The sequence below is a fragment of the Oryx dammah genome, unplaced genomic scaffold (assembly GCF_014754425.2).
Source record: "Oryx dammah isolate SB20612 unplaced genomic scaffold, SCBI_Odam_1.1 HiC_scaffold_6, whole genome shotgun sequence".
Lineage (NCBI taxonomy): Eukaryota > Metazoa > Chordata > Mammalia > Artiodactyla > Bovidae > Oryx > Oryx dammah.
Window position 1 is genome coordinate 12,113,677 of NW_024070190.1, and position 24,980 is coordinate 12,138,656.

General features: G+C 38.8%; 1 protein-coding gene across 1 annotated transcript in view; it reads left to right on the forward strand.

Annotated features, from left to right (window-relative positions):
• FMN2 (formin 2) overlaps window positions 1-24,980 on the forward strand; it is a 178,087-nt gene that overhangs the window by 124,808 nt on the left and 28,299 nt on the right. Inside the window, exon 10 of the mRNA XM_040242124.1 lies at window positions 10,546-10,597. Within this exon, the coding sequence (XP_040098058.1) occupies window positions 10,546-10,597 (52 nt within the window). The remainder of the gene's footprint in view (window positions 1-10,545; window positions 10,598-24,980) is intronic.

The window sequence follows — 24,980 nt, forward strand, 5'->3', positions numbered from 1 at the left end:
TGGAGAAGACTCTTGAGAGTCCCTTGGACTGCAAAGAGATCCAACCAGTCAATCCTAAAGGAAATCAGTCCTGAGTATCCATTGGAAGGACTGATGCTTAAGCTGAAGCTCCAATACTTTAGCCACATGATGCGAGGAACTGACTCATTGGAAAAGACCCTGATGCTGGGAAAGATTGAAGGTGAGAGGAGAAGGGGATGACAGAAGATGAGATGGTTGGATGGCATCACCAACTCAATGGACGTGAGTTTGAGTAGGCTCCAGGAGTTGGTGATGGACAGGGAGGCCTGGCATACTGCAGTACATGGGGTTGCAAAGAGTCAGATATGACCGGCTGAACTGAACTGAGACATCATATTAGAAAACTGAGACATCACTTTGCCAACAAAGATCCCTATAGTCTAAGCTATGGTTTTTCCAGTAGTCATGTACAGATGTGAGAGTTGGACCATAATGAAGGCAGAGTAAAGACCATAAAGATCGAGGGCAGGAGGAGAAGGAGGCAACAGAAGATGAGATAGTTGGATGGCATCACCCACTCAAGGGACATGAGTTTGAGCAAACTCCAGGAGATAGCAGTTCATGGGTTTGTGAACAGTCAGACATGATTTAGCAACTGAACCACAACATACTTTGGTGAAAAAACAGACTGTTACAAAGCTTCTCCCACACCTACCCATCACTGCATCTGCAAACCTGGCTGAGGACCTTGGGCTTTGCCTTGAATTTGGGGGAGCAGAGACTTAAAGATTTAAGAGAGGGTACACTGACAGCCTAGGGACCATCTAAGTGGAGCCTGCCCAGACTTGGAGGCAGGAGGCCACTTTGAAGATTGTTTGGTTACACTGTTAGAGAGGCAAGGAGGCATGTAACAAGTTGTGGGAGGATAGTCACAGTGCTGGAGACAGTATATATTTGAGGGATATTAATAACATAGAACAGAAATCACTTGCTGACCAAATGAACATAAAGGCGATGGATGGTGTCCAGATTTCAGGTTTCAATGGCTGGGTGAGTCACCGAGATAGAGAAAAGAAATCTTGGGAAAGTTTTGAATGGGTGGTATAATCACCTTAGGTGGACACACGGGTGAATATTCCCACTAAGCAGGTGTCCTGTATGCAGTAGATGTGGGAGAGGAGCTGAGATGCAGGATTGCACATCACGGGCCAAGTGATTATTTAGTGCATGTGATCACCTAGGAAGATAAGAAAATAGATTCTAGGGTAGAATTCTGGAGGTGAATATAGTTACAGGATGAACAGGAGAATCCCCAACAGGTGTTAGTAGTCAGACAGGTGGAAAGAACATGAGAGAAACTATTGTAAGGGAAACCAGAGTGAGGGATAGTTCAGAAGACAGGAATGATAATAGTGGTACATGCTCCTGAATGAAACATTTCTCTTGAATTGGTATAGGCAGAAACCAGTTCTCAGAGGTTTTTACATTGAAGGGAAGTGAGAAAATAGAGTGCAGCTCTGCAGTGATTTTAAAAGTTATTGTTGGACAAGTATAAGTGATACATGAGCATTTGACTTACTGTTTAATCGAAATCACTGCAATTAGCTTTCTCTGATGTATACCAACATATGTGATAATTTTATTTTTGTGCATTGTTAGAAAACTAATTGATAATCTCCAGATGCTTATGCATCATTTATTTTTATTTTATTTTATTTTATTTTATTTATTTTTTAATTTATTTATTTTTAATTTTTACTTTATTTTTTTTAATTAATTAATTTATTTATTTTTAATTTTTACTTTACAATTCTGTATTGGTTTTGGCATAGATTGACATGAATCCACCACAGGTGTACATGCGTTAAAACTTTATTTATGCAGCTTTAAGTACAGTTGATTTCTGATGTTATGTTAGTTTCTGCTATACAGCTCAGTGAATCAGTTATACATATATCTACTCTTTTTAGGTTTCTTTCCCGATAGGTCATTACAGAGTACTGAATTGAGTTCTCTGTGCTTACAGAATGTCTTTTTGGTTACCTGTTTGTTGGTTACCTATTTGGTGGCTGTCTATCGTAGCATGCATATGTCAATCCCAGTTTCCCAATTTATCCCTGCTCCCCATTCTTCTGGACTTTCCTGGTGGCTCAGATGGTCAAAAATCTGCCTGCAGATTTTTCAACCCAGGGTTCAATCCCTGGGTCGGGAGGATCCCCTGGAGAAGGGAATGCCAACCCACTCCAATATTCTTGCCTGGAGAATTTCATAGAGGAGCATGAAGGGGTACAGTCCATGGGGTCGCAAAGAATCAGATCTGACTGAGCAGCTAACACTTCCCATTCCTCCTGGTAGCCATGAATTTGTTTTGTTTTGTTTTGTTTTCTATATCTGTGACTCTGTTTCTATTTTGTAACTAGGTTCATTTGTACCATTTATTTTAGAGTCCACGTATAAGTGGTAATACATGATATTTGTCTTTGTCAGATTTGCTTCACCACAAATGGCATTATTTCATTCTTTTTATGGTTGAGTAGTATCCCATTGTATATACATATATACACACACCACATCTCCTTAATCCATTCGTCTGGGCATTTAGGCTGCTTTCATGTCCTGGCTTTTGTAAATAGTGCTGTAATGAATATTGGGATGCATGCATCTTTTTGAATATGTTTTTTTCAGATATATTTGTGACCATATGGTAGCCCTAGTTTTAGTTTTTAAAGGAACCTCCATACTGTTCTCCAAGTGGCTGTACCAATTTACATTCCCACTAACAGTGTGGGAAGGTTTCCTTTTCTCCACACCTTCACTAGCATTTATTGTTTGTAGACTTTTAGATAATGGCTGTTCTGATTGGTGTGAGGTGGTACCTTATGGTAGTTTAGATTTGCATTTAAAAAAAATAATGAGCACTGTTGAGCATCTTTTCATGTGCCTCTTGACCATCTGCATGTCTTTTTTTTTTTTTTTTAAGAAATATCTGTTTAGATCTTTTGCCATTTTGGAGTTGGGTTGTTTTCTTTTACATTGAGCTGTGTGAGCTGCTTGTATATTTTGGAGATTAATCCATTGTCAGTCACTTCATTTGCAATATTTTCTCCCTTTCTGTGGATTGCCTTTTTGTTTTGTTTATGGTTGCCTTTGCTGTGCAAAAGCTCTGAAGTTTAATTAGCTTCCATTTGTTTATTTTTGTTTCTATTTTCATTGCTCTAGGAGGTGGATCAAAAAAGATCTTACTGTGATTTATGTCAGAGAGGTTCTGCCTGTGTTTACCTTTAAGAGTTTTATAGTGTCCAGTCTTACATCTAGGTCTTTGATCCATTTTGAGTTGATTTTTGTGTATGGTATTAGGGAATATTCTGCCTTCATTATTTTACATGTAGCTGTCCAGTTTTCCTAGCACCACCTATAGAAGAGACTGTCTTTTTTCCATTGTATGTTCTTGCCTCTTTTGTCATAGATTAGGTGACCATAGTTGTGTGGGTTTATCTCGACTTTCTATCCTATTCCATTGATCTATATTTCTGTTTCTGTGCCAATACCAACCTGTTTTGATGACTGTAGCTTTGTAGTATAGTCTGATGTCAGGGAGCCTGATTCCTCCAGCTCCATTTTTCTTTCTCAAGATTGCTCTGGCTGTTTGGAGTATTTCATGTTTCCATGCAAATCATAAATTCTTTTCTTCTAATTCTGTGAAAAATGCTATAGTTCCATAGGGATTGTATTGAATCTGTAGATTACTTTGTGTGGTATGGTCATTTTGACAACATTGATTCTTCCAATCCAGGAGCATGGTGTATCTCTCCATCTGTTTGCGTCATCTTTGATTTCTTTCATCAGTATCTTATAGTTTTTGAAGTACAAGTCTTTTACATCCTTGAGTATGTGTTTCTAGATATTTTATTCTTTTTGATGTGATGGTAAATGAGATTGTTTCCTTAATTTCTCTTTCTGGTCTTTCACTATTAGTGTATAGGAATGCAAGAGATTTCTGTGTTTTAATTTTGTAGCTTGCAACTTTACCAAATTCATTGAGGAGCTCTGGTTTTCTGGCAACATCATTAGCATTTTCTATGTATAGTATCATGTCATCTGCAAACAGTGACATTTTACTTCTTTTCCTTTTTAATTTTTATTATGAAATTTAAAAATATTACTATATGTATTTTAAGATATTTTATATTATATTACATATAACTTATTTTATATATAATAGAAACAGCATATTTATGTACATATGTATGCACACATATAATTTTTCAGATTTTATATTCATTTCATTTATAAAACAAGATAAATATATTCTCATTATTTGCCATAATTATGTTCTACAAGGTTGCTGCAAACACTGAATTAGTGAGTACTAGACCACTGTTTCAAGCAGTAAATACAGTTCTTCAAGCCTCTGGTCATATTTTGGTCTCATTTCATCAACCAACCAAAGTGCAATCTTTTTTTATGTGTGTTCATGTTTGAATACACCTTCTTTACTATACTGCTAATTCACTAATATCAAACTCACAGCCAAGTCTGACAGCCCCTGAGTGAAGCTTACCCAACACATGTATTTTCCTCATAAGGCACACCACAGCCTCCTCAGGTTTGTTTAGGGCACTAGATAGCTCTGCACCTCCATGCTTGTGGACTGTTTAAAAAGAGAGATTACCAGAAAAGAAGGAGGTAAAAAGATGCCAAGCTGCATCCCAGGAGACTGAGAAAAGGACACTTGTACAGTATGAGGCTTGGAATAAAGCAGAGGCACACTGTATTCAGCCTTAACCAGGAACATGTGCCTGGTGACTCAGACTTTCCAATGTTCTGCATACATCTGTGAGTGACTACAAAAGCACTGCAGTTATTTATTTTGGAATTAAAATAATTTTTACTGAATTGGCAACTTCACAAATACAGAATCCATAATGAGGATCACCTTTGAAAGGTTATGTATGTATAACATAAATAAGGGCAAGTGTGAAATACTGGGCTCGATGAATCACAAGCTGGAGTCAAAATTGCTGGGAGAATTATCAACAGCCTCGGATATGCAGTATGGCAGAAAATGAAGAGGAACTAAAGAGCCTCTTGATGAAGGTGAAAGAGGAAAGTGAAAAAGCTGGCTTGAAACTCAACATTCAGAAAACCCGGATCATGACATCTGGTCCCATCACTTCATGGCAGATAGATGAGAAAAAAATGGAAACAGTGACAGATTTTATTTTCATGGGCTCCAAGACATGATACTATACATAGAAAATCCTAATGATGCTTCCAGAAAACCAGAGCTCATCAGTGAATTTGGTAAAGTTGCAAGTTACAAAATTAATACACAGAAATCTCTTGCATTCCTATATGCTAATAATGAAAGATCACTGCAGTGACTGCAGCCATGAAATTTAAAAGATGCTTGCTTCTTGGAAGGAAAGATATGACAAACCTAGACAGCATATTAAAGAAGAAAGACATCACTTGCCGACAAAGGTCCGTATAGTCCAAGCCTATGGATTTTCCAGGAGTCATGTACCAATGTGATATTTGGACCATTAAGAAGGCTGACTGTCAAAGAATTGATGCTTTGAATTGTGGTGCTGGAGAAGACTTTTGAGAGTCCCTTGACTGCAAAGAGATCACACTAGTCAGTCCTAAAGGAAATCGGTCCTGAATATTCATTGGAAGGACTGTTGCTGCAACTGAAGCTCCAATGCTTTGGCCACCTGATGTGAAGAGCCAGCTCATTGAAGAAGACCCATGTGCTAGGAGAGATTGAGGGCAGGAGGAGAAGGGAGTGGCAGAGGATAAATTTGTTAGCTAACATCACCAACTCAATGGAACAAATGTGAGCAAACTCCAGGAGATAGTGAAAGACAGAAGAGCCTGGCATGCTGCAGTCCGTAGAGTCACAAAGAGATGGACATGACTCATTGGAAAAGACACTGATGCTGGGAAAGATTGAAGGCGAGAAGAGAAGGGGAGGACAGAGGATGAGGTGGTTGGATGGCATCACCGACTCGATGGACGTGAGTTTGAGTAAACTCTGGGAGTTGGTGATGGACAGGGAGGCCTGGTATGCTGCAGTCCATGGGGTCACAAAGAGTTGGACACAACTGAGGGACTGAACTGAACTGAACCAGTCTGATCCACTACAGCTTTTTGAATCCTGGCAAAACCATTACATCTGAGAAGTATGCTCAGCAGATCAGTGAGATGCTCCTAAAACTGCAGTGCCCGCAGCTGGCACTGGTCCACAGAAAGGGCCTAATTCTTCTCCATGACAATTCCTGACCACATGTTGTACAACCAGTGCTTCAAAATTTGAATAAATTGAACTATGAAGTTTTGTCTCATCTTCCATATTCACCTGACATCTCACCAACTGACTTTCACTTCTTCAAGCATCTTGACAACTTTTTGCAGGGAAAATGTTTCCACAACCAGCAGGATTCAGAAAATGCTTTCCAAGAGTTCATCAAATCCCAAAGCACAGATTTTTATGCTTCAGGAATAAACAAACTTATTTCTCGTTGGCAAAAATGTGTTGATTGTAATGGTTCCTACTTTGATTAATAAATATATATTTGAGCCTAGTTATAATAATTTAAAATTCATGGTCTGAAACTGCAATTATCTACTCCATTATTCTTGCCTAGAGAATCCCATGCACAGAAGAGCCTGGTGGGCTGCTGCCCATAGGGTCTCACAGAGTCAGACACAACTGAAACGACTTAGCATGCATGCATGCATTGGAGAAGGCAATGGCAACCCACTCCAGTATTTTTGCCTGGAGAATCCCAGGGACAGAGGAGCCTGGTGGGCTGCCATCTATGGGGGTCGCACAGAGTCGGACACGACTGAAGTGACTTAGCAGCAGTAGCAGCAACCTAATAAAACACACAGTTGGTCTAAGATTGTGGTCACTGCACATAATTAATTTGAGTGCTCCCTAAATGAATGGCAGAATTATCTAAAAAATACCTTAATTTTTACTACCTTAGTAACATTTTATTTTAGTTTGGTTGGTTTCATCCTCACAAACTAAAGAAACACATCCAGCATTTGTCACTAAGGTAACTCTTGTATGTGCATGCTAAGTCACTGCGGTCATGTTAGACTCTCTGTGACCCTGTGGACTGTAGCCCACCAGGCTCCTCTCTCCGTGGGGTTCTCCAGGCAGGAATTCTGGACTGAGTTGCCATGCCCTCCTCTAGGGACCGAACCCTCGTCTCTTACGGGTCCTGCATTGGCAAGCAGGTTCTTTACCACTCACATCACTTGGGAAGCCCACGTTAACATCATAAGTGTGCTTAAAAGATTGTGATAACAAAATGTTGATGGTGTTTTTCTGCAAGCAGTGTATTGAGAAATGGTAGCTCAGTGTCTCCAGAAATCCGAATTGCATCCCAAGTTTCCAGAAAATTTCTCTTTTTTGGTTGCATTGGGTCTTAGTTGTGGCCTGTGGGATCTTAGTTCCCTGACCAAGGGTTGAACCCATGTCCCTTCATTGCAGGGTGGATTCTTAACCACTGGACCAACAGGGAAGTCCCAAGTTTTTTATTTCTAAGATTGCCCTGCAAAAGAGAATCATCTCTCACAGGACTTTATCAAAGCTGATTACAGCAGAGAAAACAACTCCTTTTAGCTTCAAAATCATGTTTAAAACAATGGAAAACAGAGTAATTTAAAGTATTTCCTTCTATCCCAATTTGGTTTTATGGTTCTAATATGGTTTGGACAGAGAGCCTATTTTTGTTTTATTCCTTTAGTAAGAATCATTCTTCTGCCACATTGAACTGCAGTGTTTATTCAGTAAAACTTGTTCATACAGTGAAGCCAAAGCTGTTTTAGTATACATCACAAGGAATCATTGTGAATAACTGAAACTCACTTCATTCCACTCACAACTAGTTAGGGGCTTATATTATGTAAAAAGCTGTTAAGTATCTGTTTTCTTTATCTGCGTATAATGTTAAAGCATGATACAATAGCAGTTGGTGTATTCAGTTAAACATTATTATGTATTGTATCACTTTAGGATTCCAAGAGCTTGATATCCAACATTTTCAAAGAATATTTATGTAGCCCCAGTAATTATTGGGGGCACTATGCTAAACATTTTGTATATGTTTAACAGATTAATTTATATGCCTAAGATGCTGTGTGTGTTAGTCACTCAGTCGTGTCCGACTCTTTGTGACCCCCTTGGACTGTAGCCTGCCAGGCTTCTCCATCCGTGGGATTTTCCAGGCAGAATACTGGAGTAGATTGCCATCTCCTTCTCCAGGGGATCTTCCCGACCCAGGGATTGAACCTGGGGCTTCCCTGGGGGCTTAGCAGGTAAAAAATCCACCTGCAGTGTGAGAGATCTGGGTTCAAATCCTGGATTGGGAAGATCCCCTAGAGAAGGGAACGGCTACTCACTCCAGTATTCTGACTGGAGAATCCCATAGACTGTGTAGTCCATCGGATCATGAAGCGTCAGATGTGACTGAGCAACTTTCACTTTCCTTCTCCTGCATTACAACGAGGCTCTTTACCATCTGAGCCACCAGGGAAGACTTAAGATTACAAAGCTAATTTCAGAGGCAGAATCAGAATAGAATACACATCACTGGAATCTCATTCTAGGGTGTGTTAAATTTCATAAATCATTTACTCGGTGCATCTAGTATAGTCCAAAAATTTTCTTCCTTTCTCAGTCTTAAATTCTATATTTTACAAAAAAAAAAAAAAAATGATGCAAGGGCAGTTGGGAGAACTTCCTTCCTGAAAGTGTTATGCATTATGTTTCTTTGTTGTTTTCTCTTAAACTTTTCTGTGGTTCTAGAATTACTTCTGGAAACAAACTGTTTTCATACAGCAGCCCAAAGAAGATTTTGTAAGAAAATAGGTTAACATTGGAGACTTTTCAAAGTGAAGTCATGGAACATCTATCCTGTTTCTTAATATGGCTAATGATTATAAGCTATATTATATAAGCATATTATATAAGCATTCATATATATATATATATATGTCAATGCTTTATATATAAGCATTTATATATATATATATGTCAATGCTTTATATAAGCATTTTTAAAAACCAGAAGGGAAAGGGGAAATATACCTCTGCTACCATCTCCCAGAAATGCTGGTAAATTCAGGCAGTCTTGTAGAGGGCCTGCATAACACTCCATGGTGGCTTTGCAGATGCGTGCAGACCTTCAAACAAACACTGTCTTGAGGCTGTGAAACAGCAGCCAAAGCTGACAACTGTTTAAGTTGTGATGCAGTCACTGACATTTCCCAAGTGGCCACAGGTTTGATTTCACGCCCAGTTCCAATATTTATAATCGTTTTGCCCTACTCCTTTCTGTCTTTTAATTTTTCCAAATGGCTGCAAGTGTGTCCCCAAAGGAAATGATTATGAAATGACAACTTCTTTCACTAGCTCCAGGGTGGTTTTTTCCTTTGATTTTTTTGTCCAGTAGCTGAGTGATTTTCAAACTGTGTGTCACAGATAGTTAGTGAAGAATGAAATGAATTTAGTGGATCGCAACTACATTTTGAGATCTGGGGGAATAGACTAAAAATATTATTAAAAGCATTAAAAGAAGTGGGAGTATTTTTTAAAATTTTGTGCCAAATATGTGTGTATGTAGGGCTTCCCTGGTGGCTCAGAGGTTAAAGCGTGTGCCTCCAATGCAGGAGACCCAGGTTCGATCCCTGGGTTGGGAAGATTCCCCTGGAGAAGGAAATGGCAACCCACTCCAGTATTCTTGCCTGGAGAATCCCATGGACTGAGGAGCCTGGTGGGCTGCCGTCCACAGGGTCACAAAGAGTCGGACACGACTGAGTGACTTTACTTACTTACTTATGTGTATATGTATATAAAGTAATACATAAATGCTAGAATGCTTACTGGCCAGTGAAAGTCATTGCCATACATATTTTATGTGATGGGAGTTTCTGTGTTATTTTAAATGGTTTTAAAATAGTGATGTAATCCCTTTCCCAAATTTGATCTTTGGGTTTGTGTCCAGCTACCATTCCTTATTTCTAGCAAATCAGTGTGTGCACTGAAATGTCATCGCTTGAAGTTAGGAGAAAGTATTAGCATTTTATCCTCTGTCTGCATAGAAGTCAGCTCTGGATCTACTCAATTGTGATCTGATGTGGAGAGCACTGGTAAAGATCATTACATACCATTTCTATTTAGGTTTTTACTTGGTTTTTGGACCTTTGCTTCAGAGAATTGTTTTCGACTAATTATTGGCATTTAGACCCTTGACAGACAAATTTGATGTGAATATCAAGTTATCTGGTATTTTATTTTCTCAGGTTAATGTGACTAATTTAAAGAAATTACTTAGGAAGTATTATTAACTTAATGAAAATTAAATATAACCTATTCAATCATATCTATTCATAGATTTTAAATAAAATTCTATAATTATGTTCCAATAAAATTTTTTAAAAATAAACTTTTGGTGGAGTACATTAGCATTAATTTATTAAGATATATTTCATATTATTTGATCTATTTTGTTTGAGATGGTTATAACCATTTATCATATCTCATCTATTTCTTTTCTTGCATTTTCAGCTAAAATTGACCAAGAAGCAGAGGAGAACTCACTGACAGAGACTCATAAGTGGTGAGAAATTACTTTCCTTTAATATTTGTCCTCAGAGTAGGCTTATAAAGCATTTAATGTGCTTCATCTCAAGGAGTCAATCATTAGCTCAGTTTTTATTTTCAAGCATAAAAGAAATTAACAGTGTACTTTAATTATACATTAGATTTCTGACTTTTATTTTTATAATTCTGGATGACATATAAATCTGTTATATCAAATTATTGTGACTAGATAGCTTATTAGCACCTTCTATTTAGAATAGGTTTTAGGGCTGTGGAAATACCAGAAATGAAGATAGCAGGAAACTAATTCAAGAAAAAATGTGAAGGGTTTGGTTATAGGACATGAGTTTCCATGTGCAAAAGCAGAGTTCAAGTGGGCCCCCTGAGTTCCCCTTGCATGACCCTTACTTTCACAGTAGAGGTTTGCCATCAACAGTTCAGTTCAGTTGCTCAGTCATGTCTGACTCTTTGCGACCCCATGAACTGCAGCACGCCAGGCTTCCCTGTTCATCACCAGCTCCCGGAGTTTACTCAAACTCATGTCCATCGAGTCAGTGATGCCATCCAACCATCTCATCCTCTGTCCTCCCCTTCTCCTCCTGCCTTCAATCTTTCCCAGCATCGGGGTCTTTTCCAAAGAGTCAGTTCTTAGCATCAGGTGGCCAGAGTATTGGAGTTTCAGCTTCAGCATCAGTCCTTCCAATGAATTCAGAACTGATTTCCTTTAGGATGGACTGGTTGGATCTCCTTGCAGTCACAGTTCAAAAGCATCAGTTCTTTGGTGCTCAGCTTTCTTTATAGTCCAACTCTCACATCCATACATGAGTACTGGAAAAACCATAGCTTTGACTAGGTGGGCCTTTGCTGGCAAAGTAATGTCTCTGCTTTTTAATATACTGTTTACACTGGTCATAGCTTTTCTTCCAAGGAACAAACGTCTTTTAATTTTATGGCTGCAGTCACCATCTGCAGTGATTTTGGAGCCCCCAAAAAGAAAGTCTATCACTGTTTCCACTGTTTTCCCCATCTATTTGCCATGAAGTGATGGGACTGGATGCCATAATCTTCATTTTTTAAATGTTAAGTTTTAAGCCAGCTTTTCCACTCTCCTCTTTCACTTTCATCAAGAGGCTCTTCAGTTCCTCTTTGCTTTCTGCCATAAGTGTGGTGTCATCTGCATATCTGAGGTTATTGATATTTCTCCTGGCAGTCTTGATTCCAGCTTGTGTTTCATCCAGCCCAGCATTTCACATGATGTACTCTGCATATAAGTCAAGTAAGCAGGGCGACAGTATAAAACCTTGACATACTCCTTTCGCAATTTGGAACCAGTCTGTTGTTCCATGTGCAGTTCTAACTGTTGCTTCTTGACCCACATACAGATTTCTCAGGAGGCAGGTAAGGTGTTCTGGTATTCCCATCTCTTTAAGAATTTTCCACAGTTCCCCAGAGAGAGAGAGAGATTGATTTTAAGGAATTTGCTCACAACAGGCTGTCTGACTTCATTTTATAAACGGTTATCCCTCCATCATGATTTTAGTCCATCATCACAGCAGAGCTGGCCTTCCTCATTATCCTCTGCAGTTGACCCTGTATCGGGGCAGTGGTGTTCTTCTAACAAGACATTTAGTTTTACTTTGCACCTCACCAGAGACCAAGTGACAAATTGGTGGGAGATGCATGTGGTGTAATTTCTAGAAGAAGCTGAGAGTCATTTACAGATGATAGCTGAGTTGGGCTATAATGTCCTGGGCATCTTTTCTACAACAAAAGAGAAGGTCCCCAAAGGTTTTGAGGCCATGTGTTGTTGTGTATTCCCACCAAGGTTGCTCTGAAGGAAGGCGACCAGTGAGGTGCCAGGGCTCTGACAGTCCTTCTTGAATGGCACCTGGGAAACCACACCATGTGCCTAGACCAGCTTCCTTAGCCTTCCTCCACCGCCCAGGGTTGTAGGGATGGAATGCCTTGGTTTTTGAGTATGCATAATTTTTTCAAGTGTGAACAGTAAGAGATCTTACTAGAAAAGCATATTCACATGAAAATGTGTTGTAAACTGCACAAACTTGTTTTCAGCTTGCTTTGAAGGGAATTTTACTCATTTTTGTTTATATTTGACTACTTAGAAAATAAAAAGCCCTGACTCTTATTCATTTTAAAATGGATACTGAACTCTCCTCAACAAATTAGGATTCTTTTCTGCGGTGGAATATTATTTTTTCAGGTCATTTTATGATTCCCTAACTAAATAAAAGTAGTCAAATGGTTAGTATTTCTAACTAAGAAATGGTTAGTAAGTTTTAAAGCAAGTCAAATCATTTTTATATTCCATTTCTTACCATAACTGTATTATGTGCTAATTTTGTCTTTTTATTCATAGAATTTTGCTATCAATCTGAGAAGTGGGACTTCAGGTTCCTATTTTGTATGTACAGAATTATGTAACTTTTAGATAAATTGCTTGACGGAACTCTTTAGTTTTCCCAGAAAGTAAGACAACTGAGCAGATGAGTCTTGAACCACACACCCAAAATCCAAATACACGTTGGATAAGCATGTTCTCTTCTTCAGATGATTTCAGTGGAGAGCCAGGAGGTCACTTTGTCTTACAGGGCTTCACCAGAATTCTGTTCCATTAGGTGCAACCTAACTGAATGTGTTTATTTCAACCTCTGTCTTATTTCTTCTTAATTACCATCCACAGCTTTCTTCAATTATGGCAAAATATCACCAGACCAAATAGGATTACTCAGTGTCTGTATCAATTCACAGGTAGAGAATGTAGCAATTCTAGATTTGTCTAATATGTGGCCATTCCTTTATATCTATATTTAAAAATAATGAGAATGAGAGTTGTAAAACTAACTGCTCACATTCAGTGGTCCTTATTTATAAATTATGAGTAGCTTAAAAATTATCTTAGAATTTCTTTTTTTTACTGCATGGGTAAAAACCATACTTTATGGTGACAATGATTTTGAAATACAAAAACAGAAGATTTTCTTTTTTTTTTTACTCTTTTTTAATTAAAGTATAGTTGATTTACAAATTTGTGTTAGTTTTAGGTGTACAGCAAAGTGATTCAGTTATATATCTTTTTTCATATTATTTTCCTTTATAGGTTATTATAAAATGTTAAGTATAGTTCCCTGTCCTATACAGTAGGTCCTTGTTGGTTAATTTTTTCTACATAGTAGTGTGTATATGTTAATCCCAAACTCCTAATTTCTGACTCCCCACAGCTTTCTCCTTTGGTAACCATAAGCTGGTTTTCTCTATCTGTGAATCTATTTCTGTTTTGTATATAAGTCCATTTGTATCATTTTTATTAGATTTCATATAGAAGCAATATCATATTTTTTCTGTCTTATGCAACTTAGTATGATAATTTCTAGGTATATCTATGTTGCTCCAAAAGGCACACACACACACACACACACACACACACACACGCACGCACACACGCACACACACACGCACACACACACACCACGTCTCCCTTATCCATTCAGACAATTAGGTTGTTTCCTTGTCTTGGCTATTGTAAACAGTGCTGCAATGAACATTGGAGTACATATATATTTTCAAATAATGGTTTTCTCTGGATATATGCCCAGGCTGAACATTGGAGTACATATATATTTTCAAATAATGGTTTTCTCTGGATATATGCCCAGGAGTGAATTGCAGGATAATATAGTAGCTCTATTTTTAGTTTGTTAGGGAATGCCCATATTGTTTTCCATAGTGACTGTACCGATTTACATTCCCACCAACATTGTAGGAGGGTTCCCTTTTCTCCACATTCTCTCCAGCATTTGTTATTTGTACACCATTCTGACTGGTGTTGAAATGATACCTCATTATAGTTTTGATTTTATTTCTCTAATAATTAACAATGTGATGCATCTTTTCATGTGCCTTTTGGCCATCTGTATGGTGTCTTTGGAGAAACATTTATTTAGATCTGCCCGTTCTTTGACTGGGTGATTTGTTTTGTTTTTTGATATTCAGCTGCATAGCTCTTTGTATGTTTTGGAGATTAATCCTTTGTCAGTCACACCCTTTGCAAATATTTTCTTCAGTTCTGTAAGTTGTCTTTTCATTTTGTTTATGGTTTCCTTTGCTGTGAGTTTAAATTTAATTAGGTCCCATTTCTTTATTTTTGCTTTGTTTTCATTTGCTTTAGGAGACTGATCCAAAAACGCATTGCTACAATTTATGTGAAAGTGTCCTGCCTATGTTTCCCTCTAGAAGTGTTATGGTTTCTGGTATTACATTTAGGCCTTTAATTGATTTTGAGTTCGTTTTTTATATGGTATAGGAGAATGTTGTGATTTCATTCTTTTACATATAGCTGTCTAGTTTTCCCAATATCACTTACTAAAGGGACCATCTTTTCTCCATTGTGTATTCTTGCCTCCTTTGTTTTAGACTAATTGACCATAATTATGTGGATTTATTCCTGGGCTCCCTATTCTGTTTCATGGAGTTATGTGTCTGTTTTGTGCCAGTCCCATACTGTCTTGATTACTATAACTTTGTAATATAGTCTGAACCCAGGGAACCTGATTTCTCCAGCTCTGTTCTTTTTTCTCAAGATTCTTTGGCTATTTGGGATCTTTGTGTTTCCTTAATTTTTGTTATAGTTTTGAGGAAAATGCCATTGGTAATTTGATAGGGATTACCTTGAATCTGTAGATTGCCTTGGTAATAAAGTCATTTTGACAATATTGATTCTTTCAGTCCAAGAACAGGGTAAAACTTTCCATCTGTTTGTGTGATCTTTGATTTCTTTCAGCAGTGTCTTACACTTTTCAGAATATAGGTCTTTTGTCTCCTTAGGTACGTTTATTCCGAGGTGTTTTATTCTTTTTGATGTGATGGTAAATGAGATTCTTTCCTTAATTTCTCTTTCTGATCTTTGGTTCTTACTGTATAGTAATGCAACAGATTTCTGTGTATTGATTTTGTACCCTGTGTGTGTGTGTGCTAGCCACTCAGTCCTGTCCAACCTTTGTGACCCCATGGACTGTAGCCCACCAGGATCCTCTATCCATGGGATTTTCTAGGCAAGAATACTGGAGTGGGTTGGCATTCCCTTCTCCAGGGGATCTTCCCAACCCAGGGATCAAACCCAGGTCTCCTGCATTGCAGGCAGATAGATTCTTTACTATCTGAGTTACCAGGGAAGCCCTGAGACTTTATCAAATTCACTGATGAGCTTTAGTAGTTTTCTGGTAGTATTTTTAGGATTTCTCTGTATAGTATCATGTCATCTGCAAACAATGACAATTTTACTTCTTTTCCAATTTGGATTTTTTTTTTCTTTTCCAATTCTGTGGTGAGTACTTCCAAAACTATGTTGAATAATAGTGGTGAAAGTGGACATCCTTGTCTTATTCCTGATCTGAGAGAAAATGCTTTCAGTTTTTCACCATTGAGAGTAATGTTTGCAGTGGGTTAGATGTATATGGCCTTTACTATGTTCAGGTAGGTTTCCTCTGTGTCCACTTTCTAGATAGTTTCCATCATAAATGGTTGTTGATTTTGTCAAAAGCTTTTTTCTGTATCTATTGAGATGATCATATGGTTTTCCTTCTTCAGTCTGTTGATGTGGTGGCCAGTCATTGTTTGATTTGTAAATATTGAAAATTCTTTGCATCCTTGGGATAAATCTCACTTGATCGTGGTGCATGGTCCTTTTAATGTATTGCTGGATTTGATGTGCTAGTATTTTTGCATCTATGTTCCTCAGTTATATGGTTGCTTTTTAGTCTCTAAGTCATGTCCTCATGACTTGCATGACCCCATAGACTGTAGCCCACCAGGATCCTCTATCCATGGGATTTCTCAGGCAAGAATACTGGAGTGGGTTGCCATTTCCTTCTCCAGGGGATCTTCCTGACCCAGGGATCAGACCCACGTCTGCTGCATTGGCAGGCAGGTTCTTTTCCACTGGGCCACCAGGGACGCCCCCATTCATCAGTTACATGGGCTTGTAATTTTCTTTTTCTGTGGTATCTTTTTCTGGTTTTGATATCAGGGTAATGGTGACCTCATAAAAGGAGTTTGAAAGTGTTCCTTCCTCTGCAATTTTGGGGAATATATTCAGAAGCAGAAGTGTTAACACTTCTCTAAATATTTTGCAGAATTCACTTGTGAAGTCATCTGGTCCTGGACTTCCATTTGATGGGAGTTTTTAAATTACTGATTCAATTTCAGTAGTTGTAATTGGTCTGTTCATATTTTCTATTTCTTCCTGGTTCCGTCTTGGGAGACTCTGTCTAAGAATTTGTTCAATTTGTTCAACGGAATTTCTTCCAGATTGTCCGTTTTATTGTCATACAGTTGCTTGTAGTAGTATTCATGGTCCTTTATGTGGTGTCAGTTGTAACTTTTCCTTTTGTGTTTCTAATTTTACTGATTTAGGCCCTCTCACTTCTTTTCCTGATGAGTCTGGCTAAAGGTCCTAACTTGGTTTACTTTACAAAGAACCAGCTTTTGGTTTCATTGATCCTTTCTATTGTCTTCTTCGTCTCTATTTCATTTATTTCTGCTCTGGTATTTATGGTTTCTTTCCTTCTCCTAACTTTGTGTTTTGTTTATTCTTCTTTCTCTGATTGCCTTAGGTGTAAGGTTAGTATGTATGTTTGAGATTTTTCTTGTTTCCTGGGGTGTGATTGTATTGTTAATAAACTTCCCTCTAGAACTGCCTCTGCTGTGTCCCATGGGGTTTCGATCTGGTGTTTTCATTTGTCTCTAGGTATTTTTTTTATTTCCTCTTTGATTTCTTGAGTGCTCCATTGGTTGTTTATTATCATATTGTTTAGCCTCCACATGTTTGAGGTTTTTGCAGTTCTTTAGTTTATTTCTTTTTTACTGTTTATTTGTTTGTGGCTGTTCTGGGTCTTCATTGCTACGTGGGCTTTTCTCTAGTCAGGTGAGTGGCGGCTACTCTCTAGTACATGGCTTCTCACTGTGGTGGTTCTCTTGTTGCAGAGCAGAGGCTCTAGGGTATGTGGGCTTCAGTAGTTGTGGCATGCAGGCTCAGTAGTTGCTGCCTGTGGGCTCTGGAGTGCAAGCTCAGATAGTTGTGGCCCACAGTCTTATTTACTACAGGGCACGTGGGATTTTCCCAGACGAGGGATCAAACCCATGTCTCTTGTACTGGCAGGTGGATTCTTTACTACTGAGCTACAGGGAAGCTCATGTAGCTTATTTCTAATCTCACAGGATTGTGACTGAAAAAGATGCTTTATATGATTCTAATTGTCTTAAGGTTACTGAGATTCACCTCGTGGTCCAGAATGTGATCAATCCCAGCATGTGAGAATGTTTCATATACACTTGAGAAGAATGTGTATTCTGCTAATTTCAGATGAAATGATTATATATATATACTGTGTGGACCACAATAAACTGTGGGAAATTCTGAAAGAGATGGGAATACCAGACCACCTGACCTGCCTCTTGAGAAATCTATATGCAGGTCAGGAAGCAACAGTTAGAACTGGACATGGAACAACAGACTGGTTCCAAATAGGAAAAGGAGTACATCAAGGCTGTATATTGTCACCCTGCTTATTTAACTTCTATGCAGAGTACATCATGAGAAACGCTGGACTGGAAGAAACACAAGCTGGAATCAAGATTGCCAGGAGAAATATCAATAACCTCAGATATGCAGATGACACCACCCTTATGGCAGAAAGTGAAGAGGAACTAAAAAGCCTCTTGATGAAAGTGAAAGAGGAGAGTGAAAAAGTTGGTTTAAAGCTCAACATTCAGAAAACGAAGATCATGGCATCTGGTCCCATCACTTCATGGGAAATAGATGGGGAAACAGTAGAGACAGTGTCAGACTTTAATTTTTTGGGCTCCCAAATCACTGCAGATGGTGACTGCAGCCATGAAATTAAAAGACGCTTACTCCTTGGAAGAAAACTTATGACCAACCTAGATAGTATATTCAAAAGCAGAGACATTACTTTGCCAACAAAGGTTCGTCTAGTCAAGGCTATGGTTTTTCCTGTGATCATGTATGGATGTGAGAGTTGGACTGTGAAGAAGACTGAGCGCCGAAGAATTGATGCTTTTGAACTGTGGTGTTGGAGAAGACTCTTGAGGGTCCCTTGGACTGCAAGGAGATCCAACCAGTCCATTCTGAAGGAGATCAACTCTGGGATTTCTTTCGAAGGAATGATGCTAAAGCTGAAACTCCAGTACTTTGGCCACCTCATGCGAAGAGTTGACTCATTGGAAAAGACTCTGATGCTGGGAGGGATTGGGGGCAGGAGGAGAAGGGGACGACCGAGGATGAGATGGCTGGATGGCATCATAGCCTCGATGGACGTGAGTCTGAGTGAACTCCGGGAGATGGTGATGGACAGGGAGGCCTGGTGTGCTGTGAGTCATGGGGTCGCAAAGAGTTGGACACGACTGAGCGACTGAACTGAACACACATATATGTGTATCAGTTAAGTCCATCTGGTCTAATGTGTCATTTAAGGCCTGTGTTTCCTTATTGATTTTCTCTCTGGATGATCTGTCGATTGATATAAGTGAGCTGTTGAAATCTCCCACTGTCGTGTTACTGTTGATTTCTCTTTTTCTGTCTTGTTAACATTTGTCTTATTGAGATGCTCCTCTGTTGGGTGCATATATAGTTACAATTGTTATATCTTCTTCTTGGACTGATACCTTGATGATTACATAGTGCCTCCTTTGTCTCTTGTAACAGTCTTTATTTTAAAGTCCTTTGTCTGCTTTGAGTATTGCTACTCTAGCTTTCTTTTGATTTTGATTTACATGGAATAATTTTCCATCCTCTCACTTTCAGTCTCTATGTGTCCTTAGATCTGAAGTGGGTCTCTTGTGGACAGCATGCATACAGGTCTTATTTTTGTATCCATTCAACCAATCTGTGTCTTTTGGTTGGAGCATTTAATCCATTACATTTAAGGTAATTATCAATATGTGTATTCCTATTGTCATTTTCTTAATTGTTTTGGATTGGTTTTTGTAGGTCTTTTTTCTTCCCTTTTTCTTTTGTTCTCTTCTCTAGTTCTCTTGATAACTATCTTTAGTATTATGTTTGGATTCCTTTTTCTTTTTGTGTGTATTGAAATGTGTTTCAAATACCCTGCATTTGTGCTCTCCTCCTCTCACAATTACTGGGTTAGATATCATACATGTTTATAAGTGATTTCCCATCTTTGCTATATGTTTGCCTTTACCAGTAAACTTCCCCATTTTGTTATTTTCTTGCTTCTTGTTGTGCCTTTTTCTTTTCCACTTAGAGAAGTTTCTTTAGCATTTGTTGCAAAGCTTGTCTCATCGTACTGACTTCTCTTATCTTCTGCTTGTCTGGAAAGCAATTGATTTCTTCATCAAATCTGAATGAGAATGTTGTTGGGCAGGGTTTTCTTGTTTGTAGGATTTTCCCTTTAATCATTTTAGATATATCCTGGCACTCCTTTCTGGCCTGCAGTTTCTGATGAGAAATCAGCTGATAGTCTATGGGGATTCCCTTGTATTTTATGTGTTGCATTTCTCTTATTGCTTTTAATTTTCTCTATCTTTAATTTTTGTCAGTTTGATTATTCTGTGTCTCATTGTGTTACTCCTTCAGTTTATCCTGTGTGGGACTCTGTGCTTCCTGGACTTGGGTGACCCTTTTGTTTTTCATTTTAGGGAAGGTTTCTGCTATTATCTCTCCATAAATCTTCTCAGGCCTTCTCTGTCTCTCTCTCTCTCTTCCTCTCTCTCTTCCTTCTGGGACCCCATAATGCAAATCTTGGTGTATCTGATGTTGTTCCAGAGGTCTATTAAACTGTTTTCATTCTTTTCCCTTTATTTTGTTCCATGGTAGTGATTTCCTCTACTCTCTTCCAGTTCACTGTAAGTTCTTCTGCCTCATTTATTCTGCTATTGATTCCTTCTAGTGTATTTTTCAATTCAGTTATTTTACTCTTCAACTCCATTTGGTTGTTCTTTATATTTTATAACTCTTTGTTTTTAAAAATTCTTGTAACTTCTCACTCTGTGCATCCATTCTTTTCCCAAGTTCTTAGCTCATCTTTATAATCATCTTTTATACTCTGAAGTCTTTCTCATGTAAGTTGCCTAACTCCACTTCACATAGTTGTTCTTGGGTTTTATCTTGTTCCTTCTTCTGGAATGTATTCCTCTGCTGTCTCATTTTATCTAAATTTCTATTTTTATTTTTATGTATGTGGAAAGTTAGTTATATTTCTCAACCTGAGAGACATGGCCCTCTGTGGGGGATGTCCTATGTGTCCCAGCAATGCACTCCTCTCTTGTCATAAGGGCCAGGGATCAGCTGGCCCCAGGGTAGGTTCTGATCTACATTTGGGGACTCAGTCTGCAGGCTGCTCAGTTCAGTTCAGTTCAGTCACTCAGTCATTTCCGACTCTTTGCAACCCCATGGACTGCAGCATGCCAGGCTTCCCTGTCCATCACCAACTCCCAGAGCATACTCAAACTCATGTGCAGGCTGCTTCTGTCTGCCCCCTGATGGTTGAGGATGGTTGAAAAGCTTGTTCAGGCTTTCTGGTAGGAAGGACTAGTGTCTGCCCACTGGTAGAGAAAGCAGGGTCTTGTCCCTCTGGTGGGTAGAGCCATGTGAAGGGGTGTGTTTATAAGTGGCTGTGGGCTCAGGGTGACTTTAGATAGCCTACTTTCTGATGGATGGGTCTATATCCCCACCTTGTTGGCTGTTTAGCCTGAGGCATTCCAGCATTAAACACTGAAGATTGTTGAGTGGGGGCAGGTCTTATACCAAAATGACAGCCTCCAGGAAAGGTCATGCTGGTGCATATTTCCACTACCAGTGTCCTTGTCTCCACAGTGAGCCAGAGCCACCCTTACCCCCCAGGAGACCCTCCAAGACCAGCAAGTAGGTCTGACCCAGGCTCCTATAAAGTCAGTCCTTTTGTCATGGGTCCCGGTGCATTTGTGTCCTTGTGTGCACCCTCCCCAAGAGTAGAGTTTCTGTTTTACCACACTCCTGTGCAGCTCCCGCGCCCCAGCCCTGTTTGGCCATCAAACCAAATGGTCTGGGCGCTCCTCTATTGAATGCCAGTTCCTCAGACTGAGGATCCTGACAGGGGACTCACAGTTCTCACTCCTGCAGGAGAATATCTGCCATTTAATTATTCTCCAGTCTGTGGGCCAGCACCCCTCCAACTATCTAATTGGGTTTCTTCTTTATGTCTTTGGATGCAAAATATTTTTGTTGATAGACTGCAGTCTTTTTTAATGATAGTTATTCAGTGATTCTGGTGTCCTCACAAAAAGAAGTGAGCTCCAGTCCTTCTACTCCATAATCTTGTCCTCTCATGTGTAGTAAATTTATTGCTGCTATAAATGCAATAGGAAAAATTTCCCAGGCACTTTGAATCATTTCAATTCAATTCAGTTGTGCAGTCGTGTCTGACTCTTTGCAACCCCATGGACCGCAGCACGCCAGGCTTCCCTGTTCATCACCAACTCCCAGAGCTTGCTCAAACTCACGTCCATTGAGTTGGTGATGCCATCAAACCATCTCATCCTCCATTGTCCCCTTCTCCTCCCACTTTCAATCTTTCCCAGCATCAAGGTCTTTTCCAAAAAGTCCGATCTTAGCAACAGGTGGCCAAAGTATTGGAGTTTCAGCTTCAGCATCAGTCCTTCCAATGAATGTGCAGGACTGATTTCCTTTAGGATTGATTGGTTGGTTCTCCTTGCAGTCCAAGGGACTCTCAAGAGTCTTCTCCAACACCACAGTTCAAAAGCATCGATTCTGTGGCACTCAGCTTTCTTTATAGTCTAACTATCACATCCATACATGACCACTGGAAAAACCATAGCTTTGACTAGATGGACCTTTGTTGGCAAAGTAATGTCTCTGCTTTTTAATATGCTGTCTAGGTTGGTCATAGTTTTCCTTCCAAGGAGCAAGTGTCTTTAATTTCATGGCTGCAGTCACCATCTGCAGTGATTTTGGAGGCCAAAAAAAGAAAGTCTGCCACCATTTCCACTGTTTTCCCATCTATTTGCCATGAAGTGATGGGACCAGATGCCATGATCTTCGTTTCTGAACGAGTTTTAAGCCAGCTTTTTCACTCTCCTCTTTCACTTTTATCAGGAGGCTCTTTAGTTCTTCTTCTATTTCTGCCATAAGGGTGGTGTCATCTGTGTATCTGAGGTTATTGGTATTTCTCCCTGCAATCTTGATTCCACCTTGTGCTTCATCCAGCCTGGCATTTTGCATGATGTACTCTGCATATAAGCTAAATAAGCAGGGTGACAGTATACAGCCTTGACGTATTCCTTTCCCAATTTTGAACCAGTCCATTGTTCCATGTCTGCTTCTAACTGTTGCTTCTTGGCCTGCATACAGATTTCTCAGAAGGCAGGTCGGGTGGTCTGGTATTCCCATTTCTTTCAGAATTTTCCACAGTTTGTTGTGATCCACACAGTCAAAGGCTTTGGCACAGTCAATACAGCAGAAGTAGATGTTTTTCTGGAACTCTTGCTTTTTCTATGATCCAATGGATGTTGGCAGTTTGATCTCTGGTTCCTCTACCTTTTCTAAATCCAGCTTGAACATCTGAAAGTTCATGGTTCACATACTGTTGAAGCCTGGCTTGGAGAATTTTGAGCATTACTTTTAGCATGTGAGATGAGTACAATTGTGCAGTAGTTTGAACATTCTTTGACATTGCTTTTCTTTGGGATTGGAATGAAAATTGACCTTTTCCAGTCCTGTGGCCACTGCTGAGTTTTCCAAATTTGCTGGCATAGTGAGTGCAGCACTTTAACAACATCATCTTTAGTATTTGAAATAGCTCAACAGGAATTCCATCACCTCCACTAGCTTTGTTCATAGTGATGCTTCCTAAGGCCCACTTGACTGTCTCACTCAATGCACTTTGAATGGCATCAAATGATAAGGCTCATTGCCAGATGTGGTGTCAAGAACCAGCATTGGGTTTAGTAGAAAAGAGTAGATCAAGTGTCTCCAGTAATTTGAAAGGCCCTTTAAGGGAACCTGATGCCTAAGTGGACAGCCAGCCAGTAGCTGAGAAAGAGCAGATTTTAGAAACAGTTTGTTTTAGCTATGAGTTCCTTTAGTTTCACTAAGTTTAGTTCTGGCATCAATAAGTAGATAGAAATGACTAAAGGTAAAATTTGAACTATATTACAAAAATCACATTAGATAATTTACCTTATTCAGTTCATTTACATGTTGTAATTGGTAAAGGAAATTAGGCTGTCTCCTTTTTCTAGGAAGCTTGTGAGTTTTCCTACAGATTAAAACATTTGTTTTAAAGACGTTTGTATTTTTCCAATGGGATATATATGCTACTGAAAATTTTACATAAAACTGTTTTTAAAATATATTTCAGAATGGAAGTTCTTTTTTTTAAGCTCCCTCTCCACCAGGAATTAAACACAACTAAAAGATTTTAATGTAATTAATCTTTCATAAGTAAGACTAGTAAATTTGTTGAATGGATAAGCAATTTTTGCAGCCATACTTACAGATTAAAAAATTAATATGCCTTATTTGAGCATTATTATGAGATAAAGGTTTGACTGTATAGTTTAAAAATATAGTTAGTGTACCTCATAGTACCAATTTTTTTTAGAATTTTGAATGCACTATTTCTCTCCCCTCATTTATTTGATTAATAACAAAGGCAATTGGAAATAACCACTAATCAAAGGAAAAAAAATAGTAGTGGGGGAAAACACATGTGTGAAAGAATTTTAAATCACACATCTTAAAAAATAAATATTATTTTTCTGCATGTAAGTTTCACTGAGTGGTATTTTACCAAAGTCAAGATTGTATAACATATGAATTTAAATGGAAAATATTTCCCAAATAGTAGACAAAATGGAGGAAGAAAAAGAACATTAGTTTTAATCATTGTATGTAATATGTAACTTTCACCATCATGTGGAGAAAATACTGAATCAGCCCTGAAATGACATATGCATACTCTGTCATCTGTGGTGACTTTTAAGGGGTCAGCTTTTAAAGTGTTGTCACGGGAATGAACTTCTGGATATGGATGAAATGAGAAGTGAAATGTTCAGTTCATGATACGCCTGTTTTCCAGATCTTTCTGAGTAACTCTCTAGAGATGAAGAGTCTATGTTTATTTGGCTTGGGCTGACAGACCAGGCAGGTTGCAACCTGGTATTAAAACTGAAGTGATATGGAATATCTCTGAAAATACCCCAAACGGTTAATATCATTCTCTTAACAATATTGATCAAGTAAAAACAAAGTTGGAGTTTGTTTTGGATTTCTTAGTTAACTACCTTAAATCCTGCCAGAAGAGTCACCATGTGGTGGCCTGCAGGAGGGACGCTTCCGGGGCACT